Source organism: Callospermophilus lateralis, chromosome 3, assembly GCF_048772815.1.
Source record: "Callospermophilus lateralis isolate mCalLat2 chromosome 3, mCalLat2.hap1, whole genome shotgun sequence".
Classification (NCBI taxonomy): Eukaryota; Metazoa; Chordata; class Mammalia; order Rodentia; family Sciuridae; genus Callospermophilus; species Callospermophilus lateralis.
In genome coordinates this window covers 194,108,243-194,132,744 of record NC_135307.1, presented here as the reverse complement: position 1 = coordinate 194,132,744, position 24,502 = coordinate 194,108,243, and the positions used below count along the sequence as shown (strand labels likewise).

At 53.8% G+C, this 24,502-nt stretch overlaps 3 protein-coding genes across 4 annotated transcripts; 1 reads left to right on the top strand and 2 right to left on the bottom strand.

The window, feature by feature from the left end:
- Positions 1–42: 42 nt before the first annotated feature.
- On the bottom strand, positions 43–2,727 carry Neurl2 (neuralized E3 ubiquitin protein ligase 2). The gene is made up of 2 exons (XM_076852037.2): positions 1,584–2,727; positions 43–279 (listed from the first exon to the last, which is right to left on the bottom strand). The coding sequence occupies exons 1-2, from the start codon at positions 2,329–2,331 to the stop codon at positions 164–166; spliced, it is 864 nt and encodes a 287-aa protein (XP_076708152.1). The 5' UTR covers positions 2,332–2,727; the 3' UTR covers positions 43–163.
- On the top strand, positions 2,484–8,280 carry Ctsa (cathepsin A). 2 transcript variants are annotated; one of them, XM_076852032.2, is made up of 15 exons: positions 2,484–2,740; positions 2,928–3,106; positions 3,270–3,381; positions 3,645–3,695; positions 3,784–3,870; positions 4,100–4,255; positions 4,570–4,661; positions 4,983–5,067; positions 5,441–5,532; positions 5,610–5,688; positions 5,781–5,920; positions 6,454–6,529; positions 7,275–7,364; positions 7,517–7,621; positions 7,819–8,280. In XM_076852032.2, the coding sequence occupies exons 2-15, from the start codon at positions 2,928–2,930 to the stop codon at positions 7,900–7,902; spliced, it is 1,428 nt and encodes a 475-aa protein (XP_076708147.1). In that variant the 5' UTR covers positions 2,484–2,740; the 3' UTR covers positions 7,903–8,280. The 2 variants fall into 2 exon arrangements, with proteins under 2 accessions (XP_076708147.1, XP_076708146.1); XM_076852031.2 differs by having other exon boundaries at positions 2,685–2,779.
- Positions 6,850–18,580, bottom strand: Pltp (phospholipid transfer protein). Its single transcript, XM_076852033.2, has 16 exons — positions 18,513–18,580; positions 17,812–17,922; positions 17,633–17,732; positions 16,769–16,897; positions 16,198–16,353; positions 14,791–14,854; positions 14,644–14,707; positions 13,923–14,014; positions 11,972–12,148; positions 11,827–11,886; positions 10,263–10,427; positions 10,099–10,166; positions 9,202–9,244; positions 9,046–9,109; positions 8,883–8,959; positions 6,850–8,544 (listed from the first exon to the last, which is right to left on the bottom strand). Exons 2-16 carry the CDS (start codon positions 17,909–17,911, stop codon positions 8,356–8,358), a joined length of 1,548 nt encoding a protein of 515 aa, XP_076708148.1. The 5' UTR covers positions 17,912–17,922; positions 18,513–18,580; the 3' UTR covers positions 6,850–8,355.
- Positions 18,581–24,502: the final 5,922 nt, after the last annotated feature.

The following is a 24,502-nucleotide window of genomic DNA, read 5'->3' as shown; positions in this document are numbered from 1 at the left end:
AGAAGTGCCTCTACACACTGCAGGGGCAAGGAGACCCTCCAATGATCAGAAAGTCAGCATCAGCTGTTTATTTCTAGTCCTGGTTGGCAGCAGTGTTACCAGCTTCAGACAGGGTCTGAAGGCCAGGAGTGCTCCCGTGGGCCCTCTGGGTGGCTGCAGACCTTCACTCGTACTTGCAGAAATCCTTAAGCCCTTTGGGCAGATGGAGTCCATCAATGGCCAGCCTGTGCACCACGCTCCTCTGGATCACTAGGCGGCACAGAGTCTGTAGCGATGGCACTGTGGAAAGAAGGTGGTCAAAGGCACAGGAAACTGAAGGGTGGGTCTGAGGCCAGGCCCAAAAAAACCTAGGTTTTCGTTGGTTCTCATTCTGCCATCAGCTTGGGTAACTCCCTTCTGCTGTCAGGCTCGGCTTGCTTCACAGAGCTGATCATATAGCTGAAATAAACACTACTTCCTGCCTGGCATGGTGGCCAACGCCTGTAATCCCAGTGATTTGGGAGGCTGAGACAGGAGGATTGCAAGTTTGAAGCCAGCCTCAGCAATTTAGCAAGCCTTAAGAAATTTAGCAAGGTCCTGTCTCAAAATGAAAAATAAAATGGGCTGGGGATGTGTCTCAGTGCTTAAGCACCCCTGGGTTTAATCCCCAGTATCAAAAAATTATAATTAAAAAACCACTTCCTGAAGACCTTCAATGATGTAACCCTGCTTTTATAACAATAAAGCACAAAGCTCTTCCCCCTTCAGTTAGCAGCTTCTGTGGGCAGGGTAGTGTCTGATTTGCTCATACAACCACAGTTCCCAGTGCAGGTTCTAGTTCCCTGAATCCATGAGATGGGAGGTATAAATAAAATGTTTGATAGGGCTGTAAGGAAGTGGAACGGGATCTCAGAATTTAAAAACTCTCGATTTGAGGTCTATGATGCCTCTATGCTTCTAAACTGATAGACCTAAATCTATCAGCATTTTTTCTAGGTTAATACTGAAAACACTGGGGCTGGGGTTGTGGCTCAGCAGTAGAGCACTTGCCTAGCATTTGCAAAGCCCTGGGTTCGATCCTCAGCACCACATATAAATAAATAAAAAATGAGGTTATTGTGTCCAACTACAACTAAAAAATAAATATTAAAAAAATATATTGAAAACATTGTAAGAACTAAAAGAGACCTGCAAGGCACCTTAATCAATCACCTGGGATAGGCATGGGCAAGGAGACCCTCCAATGATCCGGAGTGACTGGGGCAAAACTACAAACAGAGGTGCAATTCCAACCTGGATTTTTCCTGTTTTTGAGGCTCTTGCTGCTGTTTCGTCTCACTGGGAATTAAAGGGACTCTTCACCACTTAACTACATGTCCAGCCCTTTTTTAAAAAAATATTTAGAGATAGTCTGGACTTGAACTTGTGGTACTACTGCCTCAGCCTCCAGAAGCGAGATTACAGATTTCAGCCCTCCAGGTTTCCCTCTTCTAAACTAACGCTGGAGAGATCAAGGTCTAGGAAACTGTGGCCCGCGGGTTCTAGCAGGTGTCTGTGTCCACACTGGGCCAGGAGGGGTCGCTGCCCAGGAGTGGGATACCTACAGCCATACTCGAGTTGAACCAGACGCACGCTCTTGGTGGAGGCAAACACGTCCACCACTGCATAGAGGGGCTGGGCAGCGGGCAGCCCCCGGGCGCTGGGGCCCATGTCCTCCCCGTTGATGACGATGTGCATGTCTGCGGTGCCATCCGGGTGCGGGCAGAAGAGAACGCCCAGGCGGCTGCGGCGCGCGGTCGGAGGCAACACGTTCAGCTCGTAGAGCTGGTCCAAGAGGTGGCTGTAGAGCCCCGGCCGGCTGCGGCCCACGAGGCGGTCCCGGGGGATTCGGAACTGCTCAATGCACAGATATGGTTCCACCAGCAGGGCCGGGGGGCGGCGCGGGCCTGCGGCCTCTGCCTCTGCCTCCGGTTGGCCGTTCCGGGGCACGCGGTTGTGGTGGCGCGTGATGGCGAAGACCCAGGTGTGGCCAAGGTTGACCAGGTCCGGCAGCGAAAATTCCGGCACGGCGGCCAGACTGGCGGGGTCCAGCGCGGTCAGGCCGAGGCGCAGATGGCCGCACCAGCCCAGCTCTTTCTCCTCGATCTCGACTAGGAATACCTGGCCAGGGACCAGCGGCTCGCGACTGAAGCACACACCATGGGCGAAGCTCTCCACGCGTGTGGCCCGAGTCCCCGAGGGGTCCACGCGGATGTTGGCTCCGTGCACCCGGTGGAAGCGGGTGGGAGGGGGCTCCGGGCGCGCGGGTCCCCTGGAGACACCCAGCTCCACAGAATTGGAGGCAGCAGCCATCTCGGGGCCATGTGGCAGGACAGACGGCGCCCGGAGCTATTTTGGGCCACCGACTTAGATGGTGACAGTCGGTGAACCATGTAAGGCATTTCCCCCGACTCCCTTCCCGAGGCTGTACTCGGGGGTCCTAGCGCCGCTTGCTCAGGCATCCCGCCTAGAGCCGGGGTCCCCAGGGGCCGGGAAATCTGCCGTCCACACCCAGATCTTCGGTCGCTGGCTCCCGGACTACGACCTTCGAGGCCCGCGGACTTTGACCCGAAAATTGACCGCTCCCTCCCCGAGGCCTTCAGAGAGCCAAAAGCGGGCCTGGGGATGGCTGACACGTGACGCCAGCCCTCACGTGACTCAGGGTACACATGACTTCCAGTCCCCGGCGCCTCCCGGAGAGCAAGGACGCGAGGAAGCAGAGGTGAGGGGACCTCGGCCGGAACGGATCCCCCCGCCCAGGGTCGGTGGCGGCGGCGGGGTCTCGGCAGGCGGGGTCCAGGCCGGGGTCCCCTCGCGGCGCGCCCAGCTCCTCCCGGGGGACTGCGGCTCCCGAGCGCCTGGCCGCGAGCGAGCGGGTAAACTGCAGGCGCCGCCACTTCCTCCCGCAGATGGTCCGAGCCGCGCTGCCGCCGCTGCTGCTACTGTGGCTCCTGTTCTGGACGTCCCGGGTCCAGGCAGCCCCCGACCAGGACCAGATTCAGTGCCTCCCCGGACTGGCCAAGCAGCCGTCGTTCCGCCAGTTCTCGGGCTACCTCAGAGCCGCCGGCTCCAAGCACTTGCACTACTGGTCGGCGGCCCTGCCTCCAGGGCGGGCGGGAGGCGGCTGGCAAAGCCCACCAGGCGGGATGGGGGCTGCAGGCAGTTCCCGAGACGACGGAGGGCTCCCGGGAGCGAGCGGGGAGCGCAGGAGGGGCCCTCCGCCCGCACCAACTCTCTCTGACCCCTCCCAGGTTTGTGGAGTCCCAGAAAGATCCAGAGAGCAGCCCGGTGGTGCTTTGGCTCAACGGGGGTCCGGGCTGCAGCTCCCTAGATGGGTTCCTGACAGAGCACGGCCCTTTCCTGGTGAGTGGACGCTGCTGTCTCCTCCTGTGACCCAGGAAAGAGGGGAAAGGGACAGTTACCCAAGGGAAAAAGGTGGGGAGAAGAGGGCTTCGTGGTCTTCCAAGTGTCTCCTTCTTCCTGAACCTTGCTGTTTTCCCCACTGTGCTGGGGCTTACTTAACTGTCCCTAACTGCTGGGGGGTTGTCCGTCTGTAAAGGACCTCTGGGGCCCTTCCCCTCCACCCAGTTGGTCCTTGCTGCTCATTCCCTCTCTTTCCTCCGCAGATCCAGCCAGATGGTGTCACTCTGGAGTACAACCCCTATTCATGGAACCTGGTATAGCTGAGCTGTGGGTCCTGCGGGGGTGTCTGGGCACTCCAATGTGGTGGGGCCCCTCTTCACTTCATTTCCTCCTTCCCTCTAGATTGCCAATGTGTTGTACATTGAGTCCCCAGCTGGAGTGGGCTTCTCTTACTCTGATGACAAGGTTTATGCCACCAATGACACCGAGGTGAGTCTGGTGCCTGCCCACCCATTCCAGCTTCCCTGGCCTTCCACTGGGGCGTGAAGAGGGGAGCGGGAACATGGCCTCTGGATCCATTTCTGGCTGTCATGTGCTATGGATGTGATTGTAACCAAATCACTTCCTCTCACACCCAGGGTTGGTTTCATTACCTCTTGAGGATTTTTCTAGCTCAGATGTCAGTGCGTCCTGATTCTCTCCATCCTGCCACCCCCAGGTTGCCCAGGGCAATTTTGAAGCCCTTAAAGATTTCTTCCGCCTCTTTCCGGAGTATAAGGACAACAAACTTTTCCTGACGGGCGAGAGCTATGCCGGCATCTACATCCCCACCTTGGCTGTGCTGGTCATGCAGGACCCCAGCATGAACCTTCAGGTGCAGGGCAGCTGCAGGAGGGCAGGGAGGCCCCTGGGGACCATACCCTTGTAGTTCCCAAGGTCAGACTGCCCAGCACCCCTGCCCAGCCTGGTTTCCCTCCCAGCCACCAGTGACCCTATCTCTGCCTGCTGCCTCCCGTGACTAGAAGCCACCTGTCAGGCTGCCAGCTCTGTTCTGTACCTTGAGTGACCCCCAACCCCACAGACCACCCAGGGATTCTAGGTTGCAGAAGGTCTAAGTGTGGGTCAGGGAGCTCCTCCTCCTCCCCACCCTCCAGATGAGCGAGCCCTGGGTGTTGGGTGTTTTCATAGGGGCTGGCTGTGGGCAACGGACTCTCCTCCTATGAGCAGAATGACAACTCACTCGTCTATTTTGCCTACTACCATGGCCTTCTGGGGAACAGGTATGGGAGACAGAGTTGGGCAATCTAGGGTGGGGCCAGTCATGGGATCTCAGGTCATCCTCTAGGCACGATATCCTGGCCCTGCCCTGGCCTATGAGCTAGTGGGGTTGCCAGAAGAATTTGGTGCTAGAAGGTCAAAAGTAGACATCTGAATGTAAAGGAACTAAGGAGGGCCATCTTGTGGCATAGACCCATATACCACACCCTTGATCTCTTCCCTAATCTCTGCTGACAGATCCCTGGGTCAGGTCCTGGTGGAGGTTAGAGGAAGGAGGGCGCCCACCTCTGCCCACAGCTGAGCCCTTCCCCCATTTCCCGCAGGCTCTGGTCCTTGCTCCAGACCCACTGCTGCTCTCAGAACAAGTGTAACTTCTATGACAACAAAGACCCGGAATGTGTGACCAATGTGAGGTTCTGCCTCTACTTCGCCTCAGCCCTGCCCCCCGCAATCCTGAAAATGGAACCGCACCCCTCCTTAGTGACTCCCTGTCCCCTCAGCCCCATTGCTTTTCTGTCCTGCACTTTTGAGCGATGTGTTCTCTGGAACCCCAGTGAGGAAACCGAGGCCAAGAATGTCACTTGCCTGAGGTCACAAGGCTAGGGAGTAGTGCTAGGATGTGGACCCAGGTCTGGAAGATTCCTTCCACTGAGCCTCAGTTTCCCTGTGAAAAAAAGATCGGTGAAGGGAGATGACAGGGATGTAAGCGGGAAGAATCTTGGTGAGGGGCCAGGTCATGGAGGACCAGGGGTCTATAACATGTGGTATCGTGTTGTCCCAGCTTCAGGAAGTGTCTCGAATCGTGGGCAACTCTGGCCTCAACATCTACAACCTCTATGCCCCATGTGCTGGGGGGGTACCTGGCCACGTGAGGTAGGTGCCGCTCTGCACCCCCGAGGCCAGCCAGCCCCACCTGGAGCCCAGCACCCATCCCTCCACTTCACTTGCAGGTATGAGAAGGACAGTGTTGTGGTCCAGGATTTTGGCAATATCTTCACTCGTCTGCCCTTCAAGCGGACGTGGCACCAGGTGTGCGAGAGCTTGGGGCACCTTCCCCATGGGGTGTGGGGTATGGCAGGGCAGGCACATTAAGATCTGACCCTGTATCTGTGCCCCACTAGGCACTGCTGCGTTCTGGGGACAAGGTGCGCATGGACCCCCCCTGCACCAACACCACGGCCGCCTCCACCTACCTCAACAACCCGTATGTGCGGAAGGCCCTCCACATCCCCGAGCAGCTGCCCCGCTGGGACATGTGCAAGTAAGGCTCTGCGGCCACAGGTGGCTCTGGGGTGGCAAGCTGTGGGGCTCTTGGGGCATCAGCAAGTTTTCCAGGGGTCCTCTGGTTGAGACTTCTCAGAGGCACATGCAGCAAGGCCACCCGGGGCATGAAAATTACCTGTTATCCCAGATGTTTTGTAAATGGCCACACTGGCTGTTCACATCTCCTGCTCTTCTGAACTTAATAATAGGCACTGCCTGACCTACTCCAGTGCCACCTCCAGCTGGCACAGCAGGGGCCATCCAGGGATGTCCTATGTGGTGACTTTCAAACCTGTTGGTCCCTAGATACCAGATGCCAGTTGCATCCCAGTCACTGTAACAACCAAAAGTATCCCTAGACCTTTCTAAATGGGGGTGGGTCGAGGATCTTTGAATCCCAGCCCCTGTCCCCAGGTTAGAGCTGTCTGCCTCCCAGGCAGGAACTCGGGGATGGGATAGAGGTCTGATCTGTTGACGGTTTCTCCCCCTGTGGCCTGGCTTTCCTGGGGCCTGTGCACATGCTCCTGGCAGCTTCCTGGTGAACATACAGTACCGCCGGCTCTACCAAAGCATGAACTCTCAGTACCTGAAGCTGCTCAATTCACAGGTGTGTAGGGGCAGCACAGACAGATCTAACAGCAGCTGTAGGGCTCTGGAGTAGCTCAGCAAGCTGGGGGCCCCTTCAGAGCGCTTTCAGGACTGGGGAAGCTAAAACTCCAAGAGGTAAAGTCCTGGGCCAAGGTCCTATGGGTGGCAGGGAAAAGATTTGAGCCCAGGTTTGTCTCCACCCCAGGCTGCTCTGCTTAGGAGGCTAAGGGGTCTGCAGCCACCAAAGAGCCTTTAGAATGGGAAGAGCTGGTTAGATCACATCACAATGCAAATGGAGGTCCAGGGCAAGAGAGGGCTTGCCCATAGTCCTGCCAGACCAGTGGCAAGTCCTTTAGGAGTCATATAACCCTGGGGGAATTTCTTAAATACCTTTAACTATGATGTCCCAAAATAAGGATAATTATGGTTTAATTAGTGCTCACTGGACGTGCACTAAGTTGACAGAAAACAAGAATTTCCTGGTCTGTGCTATTTAGCTGGGCCCCTTAAATTCCCTGGAGGCATAGAGCTTAAGCCAGGGAAGAGGTGGCTCCTAGCTGAGTGGGGTGGCCTGTAATCTCAGTGCTTGGGAGGCTGAGGCAAGAGGACTACAAGTTTAAATCCAGCCTAAGGGATTTAGCAAGACCCTGTCTCTAAATAACATAAAACAAGAGCTAGGGATGTGGTTAAGCACCCCTGGGTTCAAGCTCTAGTACCAACAACGGAGCTAGGCCTGAGCTCATTCCCCATGGGCCCTGCTCCAGAGATACCAGATCCTGTTATACAACGGAGACGTGGACATGGCCTGCAACTTCTTGGGAGATGAGTGGTTTGTGGACTCCCTCAACCAGAAGGTAAGGCAGGGCTCCTATCCCGGAGGGCAGGTGCTTGGGGTGGCTCTGGTCCACACTGGGCAAACCTGGAGGGTAGTTCCTGGACTCCAGGTCTTGCTGTAGCTGTGGGCAGGGACGGTGAGGCTACGGGCTGATGTCTCTCCTGGTGACAGATGGAGGTGCAGCGCCGGCCCTGGCTAGTGGACTACGGCGAGAGCGGGGAGCAGATCGCTGGCTTCGTGAAAGAGTTCTCCCACATTGCCTTTCTCACCATCAAGGTGGGCTTGGGACCAGCAGGGGACAACTGGGGCCAGAGGGAAGGGCAGAGCCCACCCCTCCTTACCCCTGACCTCCTTTTATTCAGGGTTACTTCTGGCCCTGTAAGGGCAAGTTTTGGGGGCTCGGGGGAGGCTGAGAATGAAAGAGGAGGGAGAGAACCATGGGGGTCAGAATCTCACAGAGCTTTGTTCCCCAGGGCGCTGGACACATGGTCCCCACTGACAAGCCCCAAGCTGCCTTTACCATGTTCTCCCGCTTCCTGAACAAAGAGCCATACTGAGGACCCAGGGGACACGCACAAGCCCTCACTGTCTGATCTAAACCCTCCCACTAGGAGGGAGCTCCTCCTCTATGCAGAACGCCTCTGTGGGCAGGTCCCCGACTCAGGACTGCCCCACTTCCCACAGCCCCAGCCCTATGCAGGGCAGCCTGGGCCCAGCCTCTCCATAGACGGCCTGGGGACAAGTTAGCACTTTATTCCTATAGCAGTACCTGGAGGGCATGGCTGGCCCTCCCTGCTTAGATGCCCTTCTGGATGTGTGGGTCCTATCCTGGGACCCCAGCTGAGCTCTCAGGGCAGCCCTTGGGAAGGGGGAGGGGGAGGGGGCAGACTACAGCAGATGGATCAATTATGAAATTAAATTGGGCACGGCTTCAACCCATCTTCTCTGGCACTGGGGACTAAAGGGGAAGAGGGGACGGTTGAGAGGGGTGGAGTCCTGAGCGGAAGCTACTAGGGTGGGGGTGGGGCTGCAACAGCTGCTGTGGAGGATGGAGGGGCACTGGACGCCTGGGAGTCCCTGGCGTTGGACGGAGGAGCACTGGATGCCAGGGGGTCCCTGGCGTTGGCAGGCCGGTTCTTGTTGATCACCTCTCGCAGCCCTTTAGCAAAGTGGAGGTCAGCGCCAATGGTGAGGAAGCCCTGTGCAGTGGGCAGAGAGGGTCCCAGTCACTCATCCCATCACTGAGGCCAGAACTTGAGAGAGAGCCTGTGACTTGGGGGGGTCTCACTAGTGGGATAGATGGGCAGGGCAGTTCCTCCCTGTGACTCAAGGGTGCTAAGAGGCTGCAGAAGCACCCACTGGGCATCATGGAGGGCTGGCAGGAAAGATGAGTAGGTGTGGAGGTTGGGCTGAGGAGGAGGCCTGGCCTGGGAAAGGGCTGGGGTGACAGGGGAGGGCTGGGGCAAGCTTCCAGGGCACCAGGGCTCCTCCAGGAGGGGGAAGCCCTGTCCACCTCCCGCCTCCTGCCCCTACGCACCGCATGGTTCTTCACCACCTCACGCACAAAGTTGATGCCCTCGGGTAGGGGGATCTGGACCCCACGCCAGGTCCGTTCTGTGGGTGGGAGCAGCAGGCTCGATTCTGGCCCACCCAGCTTTCCCCCTCCCCCTCCTCCTCCCCCCCTCAGTACCCAGCCTTACGGTTGAGCATGGGCATCACCCCGACCTGTAGCATGGCCTTCAGAGGGGTCTGGAGCGGGATCAGCTGGCAGGGAAGAGGGGTAGAGAGGGCAGTGCGTGGGTGGTGGCCTCTCCCGACTGCCCACCCCCGGCCTGGCCCACCTCCATTCAACTCACTGCCAGAGACTCCAGTGCTGACTGGTTCGAGTAGATTCGGAACCTGTGGAGAAGCAGTGGCCACAAGGCTGGGAGCGCCCCCTTCCGCTGGCCACCCTGCAGGAGGTGCCCACCTGTCTACAAGCCTTTCCAGGTGGCACCACCATGCCCCAGGTGTGCATCCTCTGTGGGTCTCCTCCAGGTCTGCTAGTTTTTATTTGCCAAGCACCTATATATGTCGCTTCTGCTGACAGCTCTGCGGGGGTTACTTATTTGGTCAGACACTAAACATTAGAGAAGTAAATATTATCTGAACTACTTTAAAATACCAGTTGATTTGGTCTTGACAACAACCCCAAGAAGCAGGTACTGTTAGAACTTCATAGATGAGTAATTGAGGGACAGAGAGGTTAAGTAATTTGCCCAAGATCATACAGCAATAAGTATCAGAACCTGCCTCTGGAATTTAAGTCCCTAACCATGACCCTGCATTAACTCATTTAGCTCCTAAAACAGCACTGTCCACTGTGGAAGCTACTGGCCTTATATGGCTAATGAAGTATGGCTTTCTGCACTTGAGTAAATGGTTAATTTAAAGGTGAATAGTCACAAGTCAATGGATACCATGCTGGACAGCACAGCATGAGGGGTAGATGCTAGCTGGGCGGAGTGGCACATGCCTATAAAGTGGCACTTTACCACCAAGCTACATCCCCAGCTCTTTTTATTTTGAGTCAGGCTCTAAGTTGCTGAGGCTGGCCTCAAACTTGGGATCCTTCTGCCTCAGCCTCTGAGTTGCTGGGATTAGAGGTGTGGCTCAGTGTTAGCCCGGGTTCTGTCTCTGTTGGGCAGGTGTGGTCACCCTGAAGACAAGGGCAAGGAGGCTGGGGCCTGCCCAAGACCTCCCTGTCTACGTACTTGCGCAGGTCCAGGTGTGTGCGCAGAGCCTTGCCCCGGAGTGTCATCTTGGCGTTAAATCGGGCGTCCTGAGGGAAAGTGCAGGGTGGGGGCACATCACAGAACTGGAAGATTCACGACCCACTTCTCCCAGACCTCCTGCTGCCCTTGCTTTGGTGCCGCACCATGATCATGCTGGAGAGCTGGACCTCCGGTTGGTTGGGTGGGACCAGGGCGATGGTGACACTGGCTGTGACGGAGATGGTAGTGCCCGAGGGCTTGATGGTGCAGCGTGGGGGGGCCATGGCCTGCAGCTCCAGCTTCAGCGGGGAGTCAATCACTGCAGGGCTCTGGGGACAGAGCAAGGAGGGCAGGTCACACCAGATCTGTTCCCTGGTAAGCCTCCCCACAGAGGCCCGCACGCAGCCCTGGCCCTCTGGTAGCCCAGGAGTGACCAGCACCAAGACTGCTGAGGCTTCGCAAACCCCTCCTGTGTGCACCTAGCCTTTGCCCCGTGCTGCGGCCTTACCCAAAGGGATGCTCCTTCCTTCCTAGTGTTTTCTCCCCAATGTCCAGGGGCATGAATATTCCAGCTTCCTGCTACCTCTCCCGGGAGGTTCTGCCCGGTTTCTCCCAGGGGCCTCGGAGGAAGCTGTTCAAGTGCTGACTCACCCCTGAACTTGACCCTGCACCCTGCACACCCTGAGCTCCTCTCAACCTCGCACGCACCAGGTTTTGTTATTGTCGTTTTTGAGACGGACAAACCAAGGCCTAAAGAGGTTGCGTGGCTTGTCCAAGGCCATGTAGGCATTCAGTTGGGGGACAGGGAGGGGACTTGGACAGTCTGCAGGAGTCCCTGCTCTTCACTGCTTGGCCCCATGTGTGAAGAGGAGGAAGAGGATCGTCATAACAGCGGCTGGTGTTTATTGAGCACTTGCTGTGTACCAGGTGCTGTCAATTGCTTTACATGAAAATTCATTTTAATTTTCATGACCACCTTGTGAGGTTGTGTAGTGCAGAGGAGGCCAGGTTCAAATCCAAGTTCAAATTCCAGCGCTTGATTCACAAAATTGAAAATGAGGACATATCCTTTAATGATAACTGAAAACTTTCAAAGTTTTGAACTCCTTCCCCTCTCCCCATTAAAAAAGGGATTTTTTTTTTTAATTTTTTAGTTGTGGGTGGACACAATATTTTTATTTTTTAATCTTTTCTTTTTAGTTATAGATGGACACAATACCTTTATTTTGTTTATTTTTTTATGTGGTGCCGGGGATCTAACCCAGTGCCTCACGAATGCTAGGCAAGTGCTCTACCACTGAGCCACAATCCCGACCACAATATTTTTATTTCGTTTACTTATTTTTATGTGGTGCTGAGGCTCGAACCCAGGGCCTCACCTGTATGAAGCAAGCGCTCTGCCACTGAGCCACAACCCCGGCCCTAAACAAGGGGAGTAAAGAGTACACTCATCCTCACTCCTTGCCCATCCTGCCCTACACTTGCAGGGCTTGGACTCTCTCCCAGCCTCACATCAGCCGTGTGGAGACAGACAGGGCAGGAAGTAGCGACCCCACTTCACAGACTTGGAAGGGGCTTGGCAGGATGGGAACTTGGCCACAGGCAAGAGGCCAGGCCTGTCTCCTCCAGGGCTGCCCTGGGAGTGCCCCCTCCACAGATTGCCTCAAAGGTGTGTAGGTGGTATGCCCCCCAAGCTTGCCTACACCCCCAGCCCTAGTCAATGCTCACCAGAAGGACGATGCTCCCAAAGTAGGTGGCCCTGAGCAGCATGTCCAGATCGTGGGGCACCTGAACAGGGAATTGGGGATGAGGCAGGGCCCTCGGGAGCTCCACCTCGGCCCCCTTGCCCACCCTGCCAACAGCTCCAGCACACCTTATCTCCCACCAGGGACAGCTGCAAGGCCCCCGCCCGGAAGTAGCTCTCCATGGCAGAGTCAAAGAAGAACTCGGAGAAGGCCACGTACACCATCCGCTCCTCCTCCTGCAGCTGGGGCTCCACCGCCTGGTTCAGGAGGCTCCAGTTCCCCTCGGCCAAGGGGAAGAATGCTCCCTGGGGTGAGGGGTCAGGGTAGAGTCAAGGCAGACTGGCCCCCACCCGTGTCTCCCAGCCCTGGGCTGGCCCTGTGGGGGATGGTGGGGTCGCACGGGCTGCTGTTCTGGGGGGACCCACAGGCATTGCTAGGAGAGCAGCTGGGCAGCTGCAGGCAGCAACCCCATCCGACTGGAAAAGGGAAGATCAAAAAGGTTTCATGGGATGGGTGGCATTTGAATGGGCCCTGAAAGCTGACGGCAGTAATAAGCCACTGTTTGGGGCTTGGGAGGCTGAGGCAGGAGGATTACAAATTCAAAGCCAGCCTCAGCAACTTAGTGAGGCCCTAAGCAACCTAGTGAGGCCCTGTCTCCAAATAAAATATGAAAAAGGGTAGAGATGTGGCTCAGGGGTTGAGCACCCCTGGGTTCACTCCCCAGTACAAAAAAGAAAAAAAGCCACTGTTTGCACAAGCAGAGTGGTTCCCCCATGCCAGGTCCTCTGCCAGCCTCTTGGCATAGATGGACTCCTTTAATCCACAGGACAGCCCTTATGAGGGGCTTTACATGCTGTCACTGGCCTTTACAAATGAGGAAGCAGGCACAGAAAGTTAAGCCACTTGCATAAGGTCACACAGCTCTTCAGTGGCGGAGCCAGGATTTGAACTTCAGCCATTCTAGCTCTGGAGATTGTGCTCTGAAGTTCTCTGAGAGGAGCGAAGGTAGTAGCCACCTACTCCCGATGTGGCCTTGGACAAGTGTCATCACCTCCCTCAGCAAGTCTTGACATCCTAAAGTGAGAATAGTCAGCCCTCTGAGCCCAACGAGTCAACCAACTGATAAGTGAGAAGAGTTGTGCCGGGCAGTGGCGCACACCTGTGATCCTATTGGCTTGGGAGGCTGAGGCAGGAGGATCATGAGTTCAAAGCCAGCCTCAGCAATTAAGCAAGACTCTTGTCTCAGAATAATAATATTTAAAAAAAGGGTGGGATGGCTGGGGGGTGTGGCTCAGTGCATAAGTGCCCCTGGGTTCAAGCCCCAGTATCAAAAAGAAAGAAAATACATTGCATCTGTACCAAGCCCAGGCAGACATTTTTGGTCTTTATTCTCTACACAATACAGTATAAAAACTCTTTATACAGCATTGACATTACATTAAGGGTTATAAATAATCTTTATTTAGGTACTGAGGATTGAACCCATGAACACTGAGCTACATTCCCAGCCCCTTTATTCTTTATTTTGAGAGAAGGTTTGCTAAGTTGCTGAGGCTGGCCTTGAAATTGGGATCTTCCTGCCTCAGCCTCTTGAGTCATGGGGATTATAGGCGTGAGATGGCTTAAAGAATGCATAGAACCTGTGCACATGCTATACCATTTTATATAAAGGACTTGAGCATGCTTGGATCCTGGGGACAACTGTATAAATGTTAGCACCTCACTCACAAGGTTGTGAGAAAACGAAATGAGATTATGTACGTAGAACTTTATGTCCGTCTCCTTCAGGGAGATGGGGCTAGGCTGTGCATGAGCAAAGGCCCTGGGGTGGGAAGTGAGAGGCAAGAGTAGCTGTGGAGAAATGGGATGAAGTTAAAAAGGCAGGGCCAGATGTAATTAACAAAGCTCAAACACCAGAGGCAGGAGGTTGAACCTACTTCTGCAGCAACAGGGAGCCATGGCATTCTCAGTAATGAGAGTGGCCTCATCAGAGCTGTACTTTAGGAAGCTAAAATCAGCCACGGAGGGTGGGGGGGGGGGAGGTCAGAGGTCACACACACACCAATTTGGGTGGCTCACCCGGAACTCCATGTCTAGATTGCTGGTTGAGACCACAGGATCCTTCAGGAGGGAATAGTCAATGCCCACAAGCTCATCCACAGAACTGCGCACTGCAAGGAGGAGCGCAAGTCGTTCAAAGCTGTGTGAGGTCTGTGCTTAACCTCTCTGAGCCTCTCATCAATAAATTGGTGATAACTCCGCTTACAGTTGTTAGGAGGAGCCAATTAGTTCTATGTGGAAAGCACTTAGGGCCTGGTGGGTAGTAAGTGCTTCTATTGCTGTATCATTCCTACTGTGAATACTACAAGGGCTTCATCAAATTGCTAAAGAAAATGGCAAAGGAATCCTCTCCTTGGTTCTTCCTCCTTCCCTCTCAGACCCTGGGTGTCAGGCACGATGGGGTAAGATCCCTCTCACAGCAGCAAGGGGTCATCGCTGGGGAAAGGGAATTTGTTCTTGAACACCTGTTACGTGCCAGATGATGAAGCCGAGTGGGGTCCAGTGCGTATCCTGAGGACGGGCTGTGACCACCCCAAGGGGAGGCGCTGGCACCAGGTGGAGAATTCAAGGCCCAGAGAGAAGTGAGTCCTTACCTGAGGTCACCCAGCAAGTCAGCAGCACACTGACCCCAGGACTTCCCACGGCTGGGCCTCCTGGGGTGCTGGTGGCAGCCACCCTCCTCCCCACCCACCTTCCCCAGGCCTCCCCCGGGCCCCTGGCCCCGCGAGCACCAACTCACCAGGCACAGTGTCCAGGAGGGAGTTGAGCAAGACCATTCCCGCATGGTAGAGCACAGGGCAGATCTGGAAGGCCGGGGCCAGAGTCAGGGCCTTCTCGAAGGAGGGCAGGCCCACCCTGCTGCCCCCCGACCTGCCCCTGCCCACACCTGCTGGTTGAGGAGGAAGCGCATCCCGGAGGTGATGAACGTAGACAGAAATTCATATACCTTCCTGCAGGAGGGGAGAGGCCGGTGAGCCCAGCCCTGCCCTACCCCATCCAGATCCAGGACAAAGGACAGCAGCCAGAGAACTGGTGGTGACAGGGACTCCTCAGCTTTAGCCTCAATTACCAGCTCCTCCGCAGACGTTTCCAAGAGGCGGCCCCAACCCACCCCCTGTCTGGTTCTCAAGACCCCCTGGCCTGCTCTGGCATGGCTCCAGGCCCTGCAGGCCCAGCGGCTCCCAGGTGCTCGAGCATCCTGCTCCTGGGGCTTCGGCCTCCCTCCCCGCGCCCCCCCCCCCCCCCGCCTCCCTCCACCCTCGATGCTCTGCCCTTCTGCCCTGTGTCCTCCACTCAGTCCACCCAGATCACCCTCTCGGCATCCCAGAGTGCTTTCTCGGTGCCCCTCTCAGGACCCTGAGGAGAACATTTCATGGCTCCAGCTAGGCCCTGCGCTGCTCTCCAAATCCTCAGGCTCTGGCATTCACTCGGCAAAACACTGACAGTACACCAACCCAGGTGAGGAATCCACCTGGAGCAGCACAAAGTCCCCTTCTCAGATCAGATCTGGAATTGGGCTGGGGCTGGGGCTCAGTGGTAGAGCACTCGCTTTGCACGTGTGAAGACTGGGTTCCATCCTCAGCCCCACATAAAAACAAAGATATTTGTGCCCCTACAACTAAAAAATACATATAATTTTTTTTTTAAAAGAGCTACTAATGGGGGCTGGGGTTGTGGCTCAGTGGTAGAGCACTTGCCTAGAATGTGTGAGGCCCTGGGTTTGATCCTCACCACCACATAAAAATAAATAAAATAAAGGTATTGTTTCCATCTACATCTAAAAATTTTTTTTTAAAAAAAAGAGCTACTAATTATTGAGAACTTAGTCATGCCCAACTATCCATACTAATCTTCCCAATTACTCCTATCCAAGTGACTAGCACTTATATGGTCATTTATCATATGCAAGGTATTATTCTAAGTGTTTTTATAAATATTTTGTAAATATTGTGATATTTAATTTAATAATATTGTAAATAATGTAAATATTGTAATATTTGTAATATTGTAAATACTGCATTATTACTGTAAATATTGTAATGTTTACAACAATATTATAATAATATTGTAAATATTAACAAAATAACCCTTACAATGAACTTATAAAATAAGTCATATTATCATCTCTAATTTACCAGTGAGGAAACTGAGGCACTGAACTTCGATGACTTGCCCAAGTTCACAGCCAGTTAGTGGAGCTAAGATCTGGAGGCTATGGGTCTGACTTCTGAGCCCTGCATGATGCAAATGGGCTGGGGGGCTCAAAGGGGATGCAAGGGGGGCGTGGGCTCACTTGAAGGTTCCGCCGAAGACCATATGCATTCTGGAGACAGAAGCCTGGCAGGAGACATTGGACACTTTCATCCGACCAGAGGAATCCTGGGAGAGCTGCAGACCCGTGTGGATGGACACACCCTCCGCAGAGGCATTGATGTAGCCTCCATCATAGCTGTCATAAGGAAGCGGCTGTGAGCCTGACAGAGTCTGCATGGCCCTCCAACCCCCCATACCTCCATCATGACGACCACATTATTTTTTTTTGTTTTGTTTTTAATTTTGAGTCAGGGTCTCACTAAGTTGATGAGGAGGCCTAGAAATCTCAATCCTCCTGCCTTAGCCTCCCAAGTTGCTAGAATTACAGGTATACACCACTGTGCCCTGCTTGAACCTCTTAATAAGGCCTCATTTCTTCATACTTTACCAGGCATCCTAGTAAACCCTCCTATCGATATTTGCAAAGTAGACACGATTGTTCCTCGTGTATGGATGGAGAAACTTGGAAAATGTAAGGGGTCGCCCGCAGGCCCACAGTACCCCCGTGCAGCTGGCACTCCCTCCACCCAGTTGAGGATCAGTGTCCTCACAAGAACCAGTAGAGAAGCTGTCTCCGAAAGCGCAGGCCCAAGGAGGCGTTGGTGATTTGTAGCATAAGCTCCTGCTCAGGCTGGAAGTGGAGCTCAGAGGACGTCAGCTGCAGTTCCGTGACCCTCACCCTGTAAGAGGCCCCAGGGTCAGATCCACATCCAGGGCCAAGAGAAGATTCCACCCAACCACAGGAAGGTCATTCTCTCCTCTTCCAGTCCAGCGGGGGAAGCTGGTGGGTGGCCTGGACTTGGGTGGTTCAGAGATTAGCTCCTGCTAACCTAAGTGTTAAAAGTAAACTTCACCTATCTTTCTCCCTCTCTGTTGCCCAGGCTGGTGTGTAACTCTTGAGCTAAAACAATCCTCCTGCCTCAACCTTCCTACCTCCTGAGTAGCTGGACCACCATGCCCGCTAACCCCATCTCTTAGAAGTCTTGTTGCTTGCACCCCCTCCCCTCCTACACCTTCCCAAGCTAAGCTCTGCCCATACACCAATTCTCCTATCCCTCCTCTCGTAAGTCACCTTCCCTTTAGCTCCAACCCATGCCCTGGAGTTCACTCTCCTCCACTGCTAAATGCCTCCTCTCCGCCTTTCCACTGCACTGGGGCTAGGCTTCAAAACCACCGCCCGGGTTCGTCTTGGTCCCGCCCACATCCTCTAGACCACGCCCACCTCCTGGTCCCGCCGGTGGTAGCAGTCTTGGCGGTTACCTTTAGGGCCATCCTGTTTAAGTCCCGCCCTTTCAATTTGGCCACGCCCCCAGTCCCCTCGGCCTTGATCCGTCAGCGCCCCCTTCGGAGGCCTAGGGCACCCTGGCCGTCGAGGCCCCGCCCCGACCCCGAGGCCCCGCCCCGGGCCGACTCACTCTGAGATGTTGTAGTAGAAGTGTCCCTCTTGGCCCCGCAGGTCTGGAATAGTGATGGTCTCCAGCTCTTGCTCCAGAAAGCGCAGCCCTTCCTGCTTCACTGAGGCAGCAGTGAGACCCTTAGCTCCGCGCCCCCCACGGCGACCGCTGCCGCCCCCGCGCCTGCACCCACGCCTTACCCAGTTCCAGCGCCTTGGAGGTGACGCGGATCTTGCAGCCCGGGAGCTCCGCGCCGGCGCCTGCCAGCAGCGCTAGGAAGAGGGCCCCGAAGAGGGCCATGGCCAGCGGGCCTGAGGGTGGGAGGGGTCGCAGGGATCGTCTGGGCCGCTAAGACCCGCTCCTTGGATGTCCAATAAGAGGGAACTGGGCCGGACCGTTACCCGCTTATGACTCGCCAGGGAGCTGGGAACCAATAGTCTTGCCTCCATTTGGCAGATGCAGAAACTGAGGCTCAGAGAGGCAATGAGACTAACGCTTTGTCTACCGAAGGATTTGGGGCACCGGGAGAGGGACATTCTCAGTTCCCTCGTGCAACCGCCGCGTGACGAGTTTGGACCTCCGGGGAACCAGTCCCCATCCCCCCAACAACCTCCCCTTTCCCCTGGAGACCGGCGGGCTCTGGCTAGTCCGTTGCCATGGCAACAACCGCACGCGCATTCCTGGAGCGAGGTTTGGGTCTCCTAGGTCCCATGCCGCAATGGCCAGCCGGGCCGCGGGCTCCGAGGTCTCCCGGTTCCCTCTAGCCCTAAATCTCTCCCATTGGAGATTCTGCCTGGTGCCCCCATCTCAGCGCCCTCCTTCGTCGGCTTTCCTCCCCAACCCGGGTTCAAAGGACCTGGCGGCCAGGGCCGGGGTGGGATGGGGACATGCCCCAACTCACTAAGCGGTGGAGCTGGGGCACGGCGCGGTCACGTGGGGCGGCGGGCAGCGCTCGGGATCCGTGCGGCAGGGTCTGGCGGGCAGCGCTCTTCCAGCGCCTTTATAAAGCCTGGCCTCCGCGACCCCCCTCCTCGCTGCAGCACTCCCCTCCTCCCTGGGGGCTGGGAGGGGACGGGGCGGGACGCTGGCAGACGGGAGGGTGGAGAGGGTTGAACCGAGCCCCGTGACAAGTTCGGTTGCTGTCGAGACAAGTGGGGGACTCAAGCCCCGCAAGAGGGAGGGAAGTACAGGAGCAGGCCTGCTCAAGCACAGCCATTGAATTCCAATTACTCATCTCTTCCTGCACCATCTTCCTGCATGATCTTGGCCAAATCGCTTCACTTGGGTCGCTGAGCCTCAGTTTCTTCATCCAGCAAAATATGAGTGACAATAAGAACTATCTCTTAGGCCTTGCCATCCTGGCCTAGCTTTGCTGTGGAGTCCCCCAATCGACCCGGGGGCCTTAGGACCCAGAGACCCTTCCCATTCGGGAAAGCAAGTCCAAACAAGTGTATCAGCCCAGGAAGGCAACACTCAGGGGACCGGAATCACCCTAGAGGGAGGTCTGCTGTTTCCTTGGACCCTGGTTTGGTGAGTCCTTGGCGCTAGGTGCTCCGGGCAGTACCCATGTTTCCCATCTACTGCCTACAAGGTTCCAAGCACCTAGGACAGGAGTAGGTGTTGCTACCTTTTTTTGTCAAATAATGAAACAGAAAAGGGGAAGGAGTCTTAGCACCAAGCACTCATCTAGCTAGGATGACCAGCTGGCTTCAAAACTGACTTGGGAACCCACTCTGTGCCAGGTAAACCAGGAGAGCTGGTCACCCTGTATCTCGGCCAACTTATATAACTTTCCTAACAACCTGTGATGTCACTCTTATGAGCTCTCTTTGGTGGGAAAGGTCGAAGCAACTTTGTGACTGTGTTTATGGAGGAGTGGGAGGTGGGTTTTATGGCCCATTAAAGTCAGGCTCAGTGGTACTCGCCTGTAATCCCAGCAACTTGGGAGCCTGAGGAAGGAAAATCACAATTTCAAGGCCAAACTCAGTAGTTTAGTGATACATAGTGGGCATTTCTGTCTCTCTCTTTCTTCCTCATTCATTTCCCACCCCCCTTTTGTTTTTTTGGTGGGTTTTTTTTGGGGGGGGCCAGTGATTGAACTCAGGGGCACTCAACCACTGAGCCACATCCCCAGCCCTATTTTGTATTTTATTTAGAGACAGGGTCTCACTGAGTTGCTTAGTGCCTTGCTTTTGCTGAGCTGGCTTTGAACTCGAAATTCTCCTGTTTCAACCCCCCAAGCTGCTGGGATTACAGGCATGTGCCACTGTGCCTGGCCCCCACCCCCTTTTGTGAGACAGAGTCTCACTCTATTGCCAAGGTTGGCCCAGAACTCCTGAGCTCAAGTGATTCTCCGCTTTGTCCTCCCAAGGAGCTGGGACTATAGACTTCAGCCACTGCACCCAACTTACCTGTTCTTTTCTTTGCTGAAATGCAAGCTCCATCTTTGTATCATTTTTATCTCTTACAGGGTCTTGTTCCCTGTAACCCATTGTCCCTACAACAGCTCCTGTGAGCACTCAATAGAGCTTTGTGTCCCTGGGCCAGTGTTTCCACAGCCCTGGGCCTCAGTATCCTCATCTACAAAATGAGGATAATCAGGACACCTCCCTTTTCAGATTGCGTGTGGGCATTAAATGGGTCGTTGTGTTGGAAGGATTAATAAGCAGTTGGTGGGCTGGAGATGTGGCTCAAGTGGTAATGCGCTAGCCTGGCATGCACGGGGCCCTGGGTTCGATCCTCAGCACCACATAAAATAAAATAAAAATGTTGTGTCCACCGAAAACTGAAAAATAAACATTAAAAAAAATATTCTCTCTCTCTCCCCCCTCCTCCTTTCTCTCTTAAAAAAAAAAAATAAGCAGTTGGTACTTAGTGCTCAAAAAAACTCGAGGTACAGTCTATAGCATTAATGGGCATGGCTTTTTAGCAAACTCAAGATGAAATTCCTGCCTCTGTGCTCTGGCTTCCAAGCATGTGATGGGGCCTCTCCTGGTTCATCTCTCTCCTCTCAGCCTTCTTCCTTCTGCTTTAGCCACACGGGCCTTTCTATTTCTTGCTCAAGGCCTTTGCATGTGTGGATTCCTCTACCTGGGACACCTGGGACACTTTCCTGCTTGAACTTCCCAAGGCTGGTCCTGGTCATTCAGGTCTCAGCTTAATGGTGTTACTTCAGAGATGTGTCCCTCCCTGCCTCTCTAGCAGTTCCTCTCAATCAGTCGGCCTGGTTTATTTTCCTTATAGATCTTACTACTTTGGGGAGTGGGCGGGGATAACTGGGGATTTAACACAGAAGCACTTTACCACTGAGCTACATCTCAAACACTTTTAAATTTTAAATCTGAGACAGGATCTTGCTAAGTTGCTAAGGCTTTGCTAAATTGCTGAGGCCGACCTTGAACTTGCAATTCTCTTGCCTCAGCCTCCCAAGTCGCTAGGATGACAGGTATGTTTTGAAATATTTTCTTGTGTATTTGTCTGTCTCTGTAAGAGCTGGGATTTTGTTCAACACTTTATCCCTAGTGCTTAGAACAGTGCAGGGCACACAGAAGGTGCTGAATACATATTTGCTCAGTGATGAATTGGTTTGGAGCCCTGGAATACCCTGGGGAGAAGGCAGGACCTAGAGCACCCTGGGGTTCTTCTCCTCTGCTGCACCTTGTCGGCCTCAGCTCAGTGGACTCCGCACAGCCTGGAGCTGGGCAGGTGGGGGAGGAGGTGTTCCACAGCGAGCAGAATGACAGACCACCACACTCCTGAAGCCAAATTGAAAGGGGAAAAGTCCTCTAATGAGTGTGCCAGGCAAGCCGTTGGGAGCGGGCTAGCGCCCCCCAGAACTCCCAGCTCCTGAATTTTGAAAGCATAGAGTTTATAAAGGCAAAACCCACAAAAAACACAAAGACAGTTGAGCCAGATGTAGGTCAGAAAAGAGCTTGTTTTGGTAACATGAGAGAATTGTTTGGATTATCCATTTCAGAGTCATTTCTGCTATACATCAGGGCCTTAGTCAGCGGGCAGGAAGGTCCTACTGTACTGTCAGCACAGACACAGCATCAGGAGGCTGGAAAGAAGGCATTTTAAACAAGCATAAAATGGAGGCAGGTCAGAGCAAAGTGGCATTCCTTTGGTTCTTTTCCATTTCAGAGGTGCCCTGATTCCAGGGACCTGCCCACTAGCCTGCCCCTCTCCATTACCTGGGTTTCCCTTTCTCTCGAAACCATCCTCAGGCCAGCTGCAGTGGTGCACGCCCGTGATCCCAGGGACTCTGAAGGCTGAGGCAGGAGAATTACAAGTTGGAGGCCAGCCTCAGCAACTTATCGAGGCCCTAAAGAATATAGCAAGATCCTGTCTGAAAAATAAAAAATAAAAAGGAGTAGACATGTGGCTCAGTGGTAAAGTCCCTTTGGGTTCAATCCCAGCACCAAACAACAACTGTCCTCAGCCCTCACAGCTCAGAGTGATGTTGGAGGACGGGCTTTGGTTGTGTCCCTGACCCCAAACTTCTTGGCTTTGAAGGATGATAGATGAGAATCCCCAAATCCCTTCCACTGAAGAGGGAAAAGGAGTATTCCCACACTCAGAGGGACTGGGAAGAAATCTTTCCTACATTTTAAGTAAAGTACTCACCGTGGATAGGAATTTGTATTTTGGAGGTGCTTGATCTATCTACAAAGAAAAATTAGGAATTAATTTATGATAAAATGTTCCTAAAAGTCTTTTTTTTTTAATATTTATTTTTTAGTTTTTGGCGGACACAAAATCTTTGTTTGTACGTGATGCTGAGGATCGAACCCGGGCCGCACGCATGCCAGGCGAGTGCGCTACCACTTGAGCCACATCCCCAGCCCTCCTAGAAGTCTTAATTGTGTTTATTTTTTAAAAATACTGTAATGTTAGACCTGTGTGCAGGAAGTAATTAAGGTACATCATTATTGTAGTTTAAAAGTTGTACATGGTAAGACATTGTTTGTTTTTACTGTATGTTTTTACCAAATGATCTATTCCCCACCCAAAGGCAAGCATGAATAAAATCAGGTTGAATGTAGCCTGTGCATCGAAATCTCTTAGGATCTGTCCATCTATTTTATTTTACTCAGTACGTCTGTATCTTGGCTGTCCTGTTTGAAGAAAAAGGACAGATAAAACATGGCCAGCAAAATAAAGAAAGAAAGAGATGCTTTTCTACATCTAGAGTGAGCTCAGCGCACCACGGAGACCCAGGCAGGAAAGCCCTAAGTGCTTGGTCCAGACAGACATGGTTCCAGTCCTGCTCTTCAAAGCTTTCCGGTAAAGCACCAGATGGTTCGTATTTCGGGCTTTGTTGAGTCCACCACTGCGTCTCAACTCCAGAGTGTCAGACAGCAGGCTGCTGGCTGGAGTCACTGCTCGGCCCTGGCTCAGCAGCCCTTGTTCTAGAGGAAATAGAAAAGCCAATCTGTTCTGAGCTTCAGCTTCCACCTCTGTAAATGGGGATGATCTGTCCTGGGGAGCAGTGAGGATTTTTTGTTTTGTTTTGGTTTTTGGTACCATGGATTAAACCCGGGGTGATTAACACTGAGCCACAACCCCAGCCTTTTTTATATTTTATTGAGAGATAAGGTTTCACTAAGTGCTGAAGGCCTCCCTAAATTGCTGAGGCTGGCTTTGAACTTGCAATCCTCCTGCCTCAACCTCCCAAGCCACTGGGATTGCAGGTGTGAGCTACACACCCAGCTAGAAGTGAGGATTTTATGTGATTAAAGCATAAAAAGTGCTAGAACTACTTCATGGTGTACCAGAGGGCCCAATTAATGATTGTGATAATTAGCCTTAGCCAGTTGTTAACAAGCAGAAAGTACTTGGCAAATCCTAATTCACTTATACCTGGTAATATCCTGTAAGTATCATCATCCCCCAGATGAGGCAACTGAGACCAGAGAGGTTAAGTAATTAGCTCAAGTTGGTCTGGCTCCAGAGCCCATGCTCTCAACTATCTACTCTGTGTCTTTTTTTTTTTTGTATGGGGAATTGAGCCCAAGGGCACTTAACCACTGAGCAAAATCCCCATCCACCCACCCCACCCCCCCGTTTTTAATATATTTTATTTTTAGACAGGGTCTTGTAAGTTGCTTAGGCCCTCACTAAATTGCTGAGGCTGGCCTTGAATTTGCAATCCTCCTGCCTCAGCCTCCTGGGCCACTGGGATACAGGTATGTAATCCCACATCCAGCTCTTTCTTGTTTTTTGGTTTTGCTTTGATTTGTTTTTTGAGGGACTGCCCAGACTGACCTGGAATTTGTGATCCTCCTCTCTTAGCCTCCCAAATTCTCCCAAATTGCCGAGATTACAGGTGTGCACCACTACACCCAGCTTCCCCCAACTTCTCTGTTTATTACCACAGTTAATGCTCACATCAATCCCTGGGGAGAGCCAGTATTGCCTCTGTTCTGCAGGTTGGGAAACTGAGGTGCAGCAGGAAGAAATACCTGGTCCAAGTACGTAAGCACAGGTGACAGTGGCCATTGGATGCCAAGCTGCATTTCTGCCCAGGATGTCAGCTGGGTCACCTGGCTTGCTTCTCCTGTCTCCAGCTGTGTTTCCTTTGGATCTCCGCCTAGCTTGGAGAAGCTGCATCGGCTCCTCTCCCCTCTGACCGTCCCCAACCTCCGGTCCAGCCAAGCTGGTCCACCCCTGCTGCTCACCCTGCCGGCCCAAGAGCACGCAGCTCATGTGTCTGTGTGGGTCATCCTGGGTGTGCCCAGGACATGTGACAGGGGCTGCAGTCAGAATGAGGGAGAGGCCTGAGGGGGACACATAGCAGCCCAGGAAGAACTTGATTACATCTGTTCCCACAATGTAAACAGCTGGACAGAACAAGCCCCTTGGGGACTGGACAGTTACCAAATAGAGTAA

Coding starts and splice junctions, on each gene's coding strand:
- Neurl2 (XM_076852037.2), bottom strand. CDS start 2,331: ATGGCTGCTGCCTCCAATTCTGTGGAGCTGGGTGTCTCCAGGGGACCC. Junction 280..1,583: donor GGTTCAACTCGAGTATGGCT/GTAGGTATCCCA, acceptor TTCTTTCCACAG/TGCCATCGCTACAGACTCTG.
- Ctsa (XM_076852032.2), top strand. CDS start 2,928: ATGGTCCGAGCCGCGCTGCCGCCGCTGCTGCTACTGTGGCTCCTGTTC. Junction 3,871..4,099: donor ATGCCACCAATGACACCGAG/GTGAGTCTGGTG, acceptor TGCCACCCCCAG/GTTGCCCAGGGCAATTTTGA. Junction 6,530..7,274: donor TGAAGCTGCTCAATTCACAG/GTGTGTAGGGGC, acceptor GCCCTGCTCCAG/AGATACCAGATCCTGTTATA.
- Pltp (XM_076852033.2), bottom strand. CDS start 17,911: ATGGCCCTCTTCGGGGCCCTCTTCCTAGCGCTGCTGGCAGGCGCCGGC. Junction 17,733..17,811: donor CTCCAAGGCGCTGGAACTGG/GTAAGGCGTGGG, acceptor CTGCTGCCTCAG/TGAAGCAGGAAGGGCTGCGC. Junction 14,015..14,643: donor CCTCCTGGACACTGTGCCTG/GTGAGTTGGTGC, acceptor TCCTCCTTGCAG/TGCGCAGTTCTGTGGATGAG.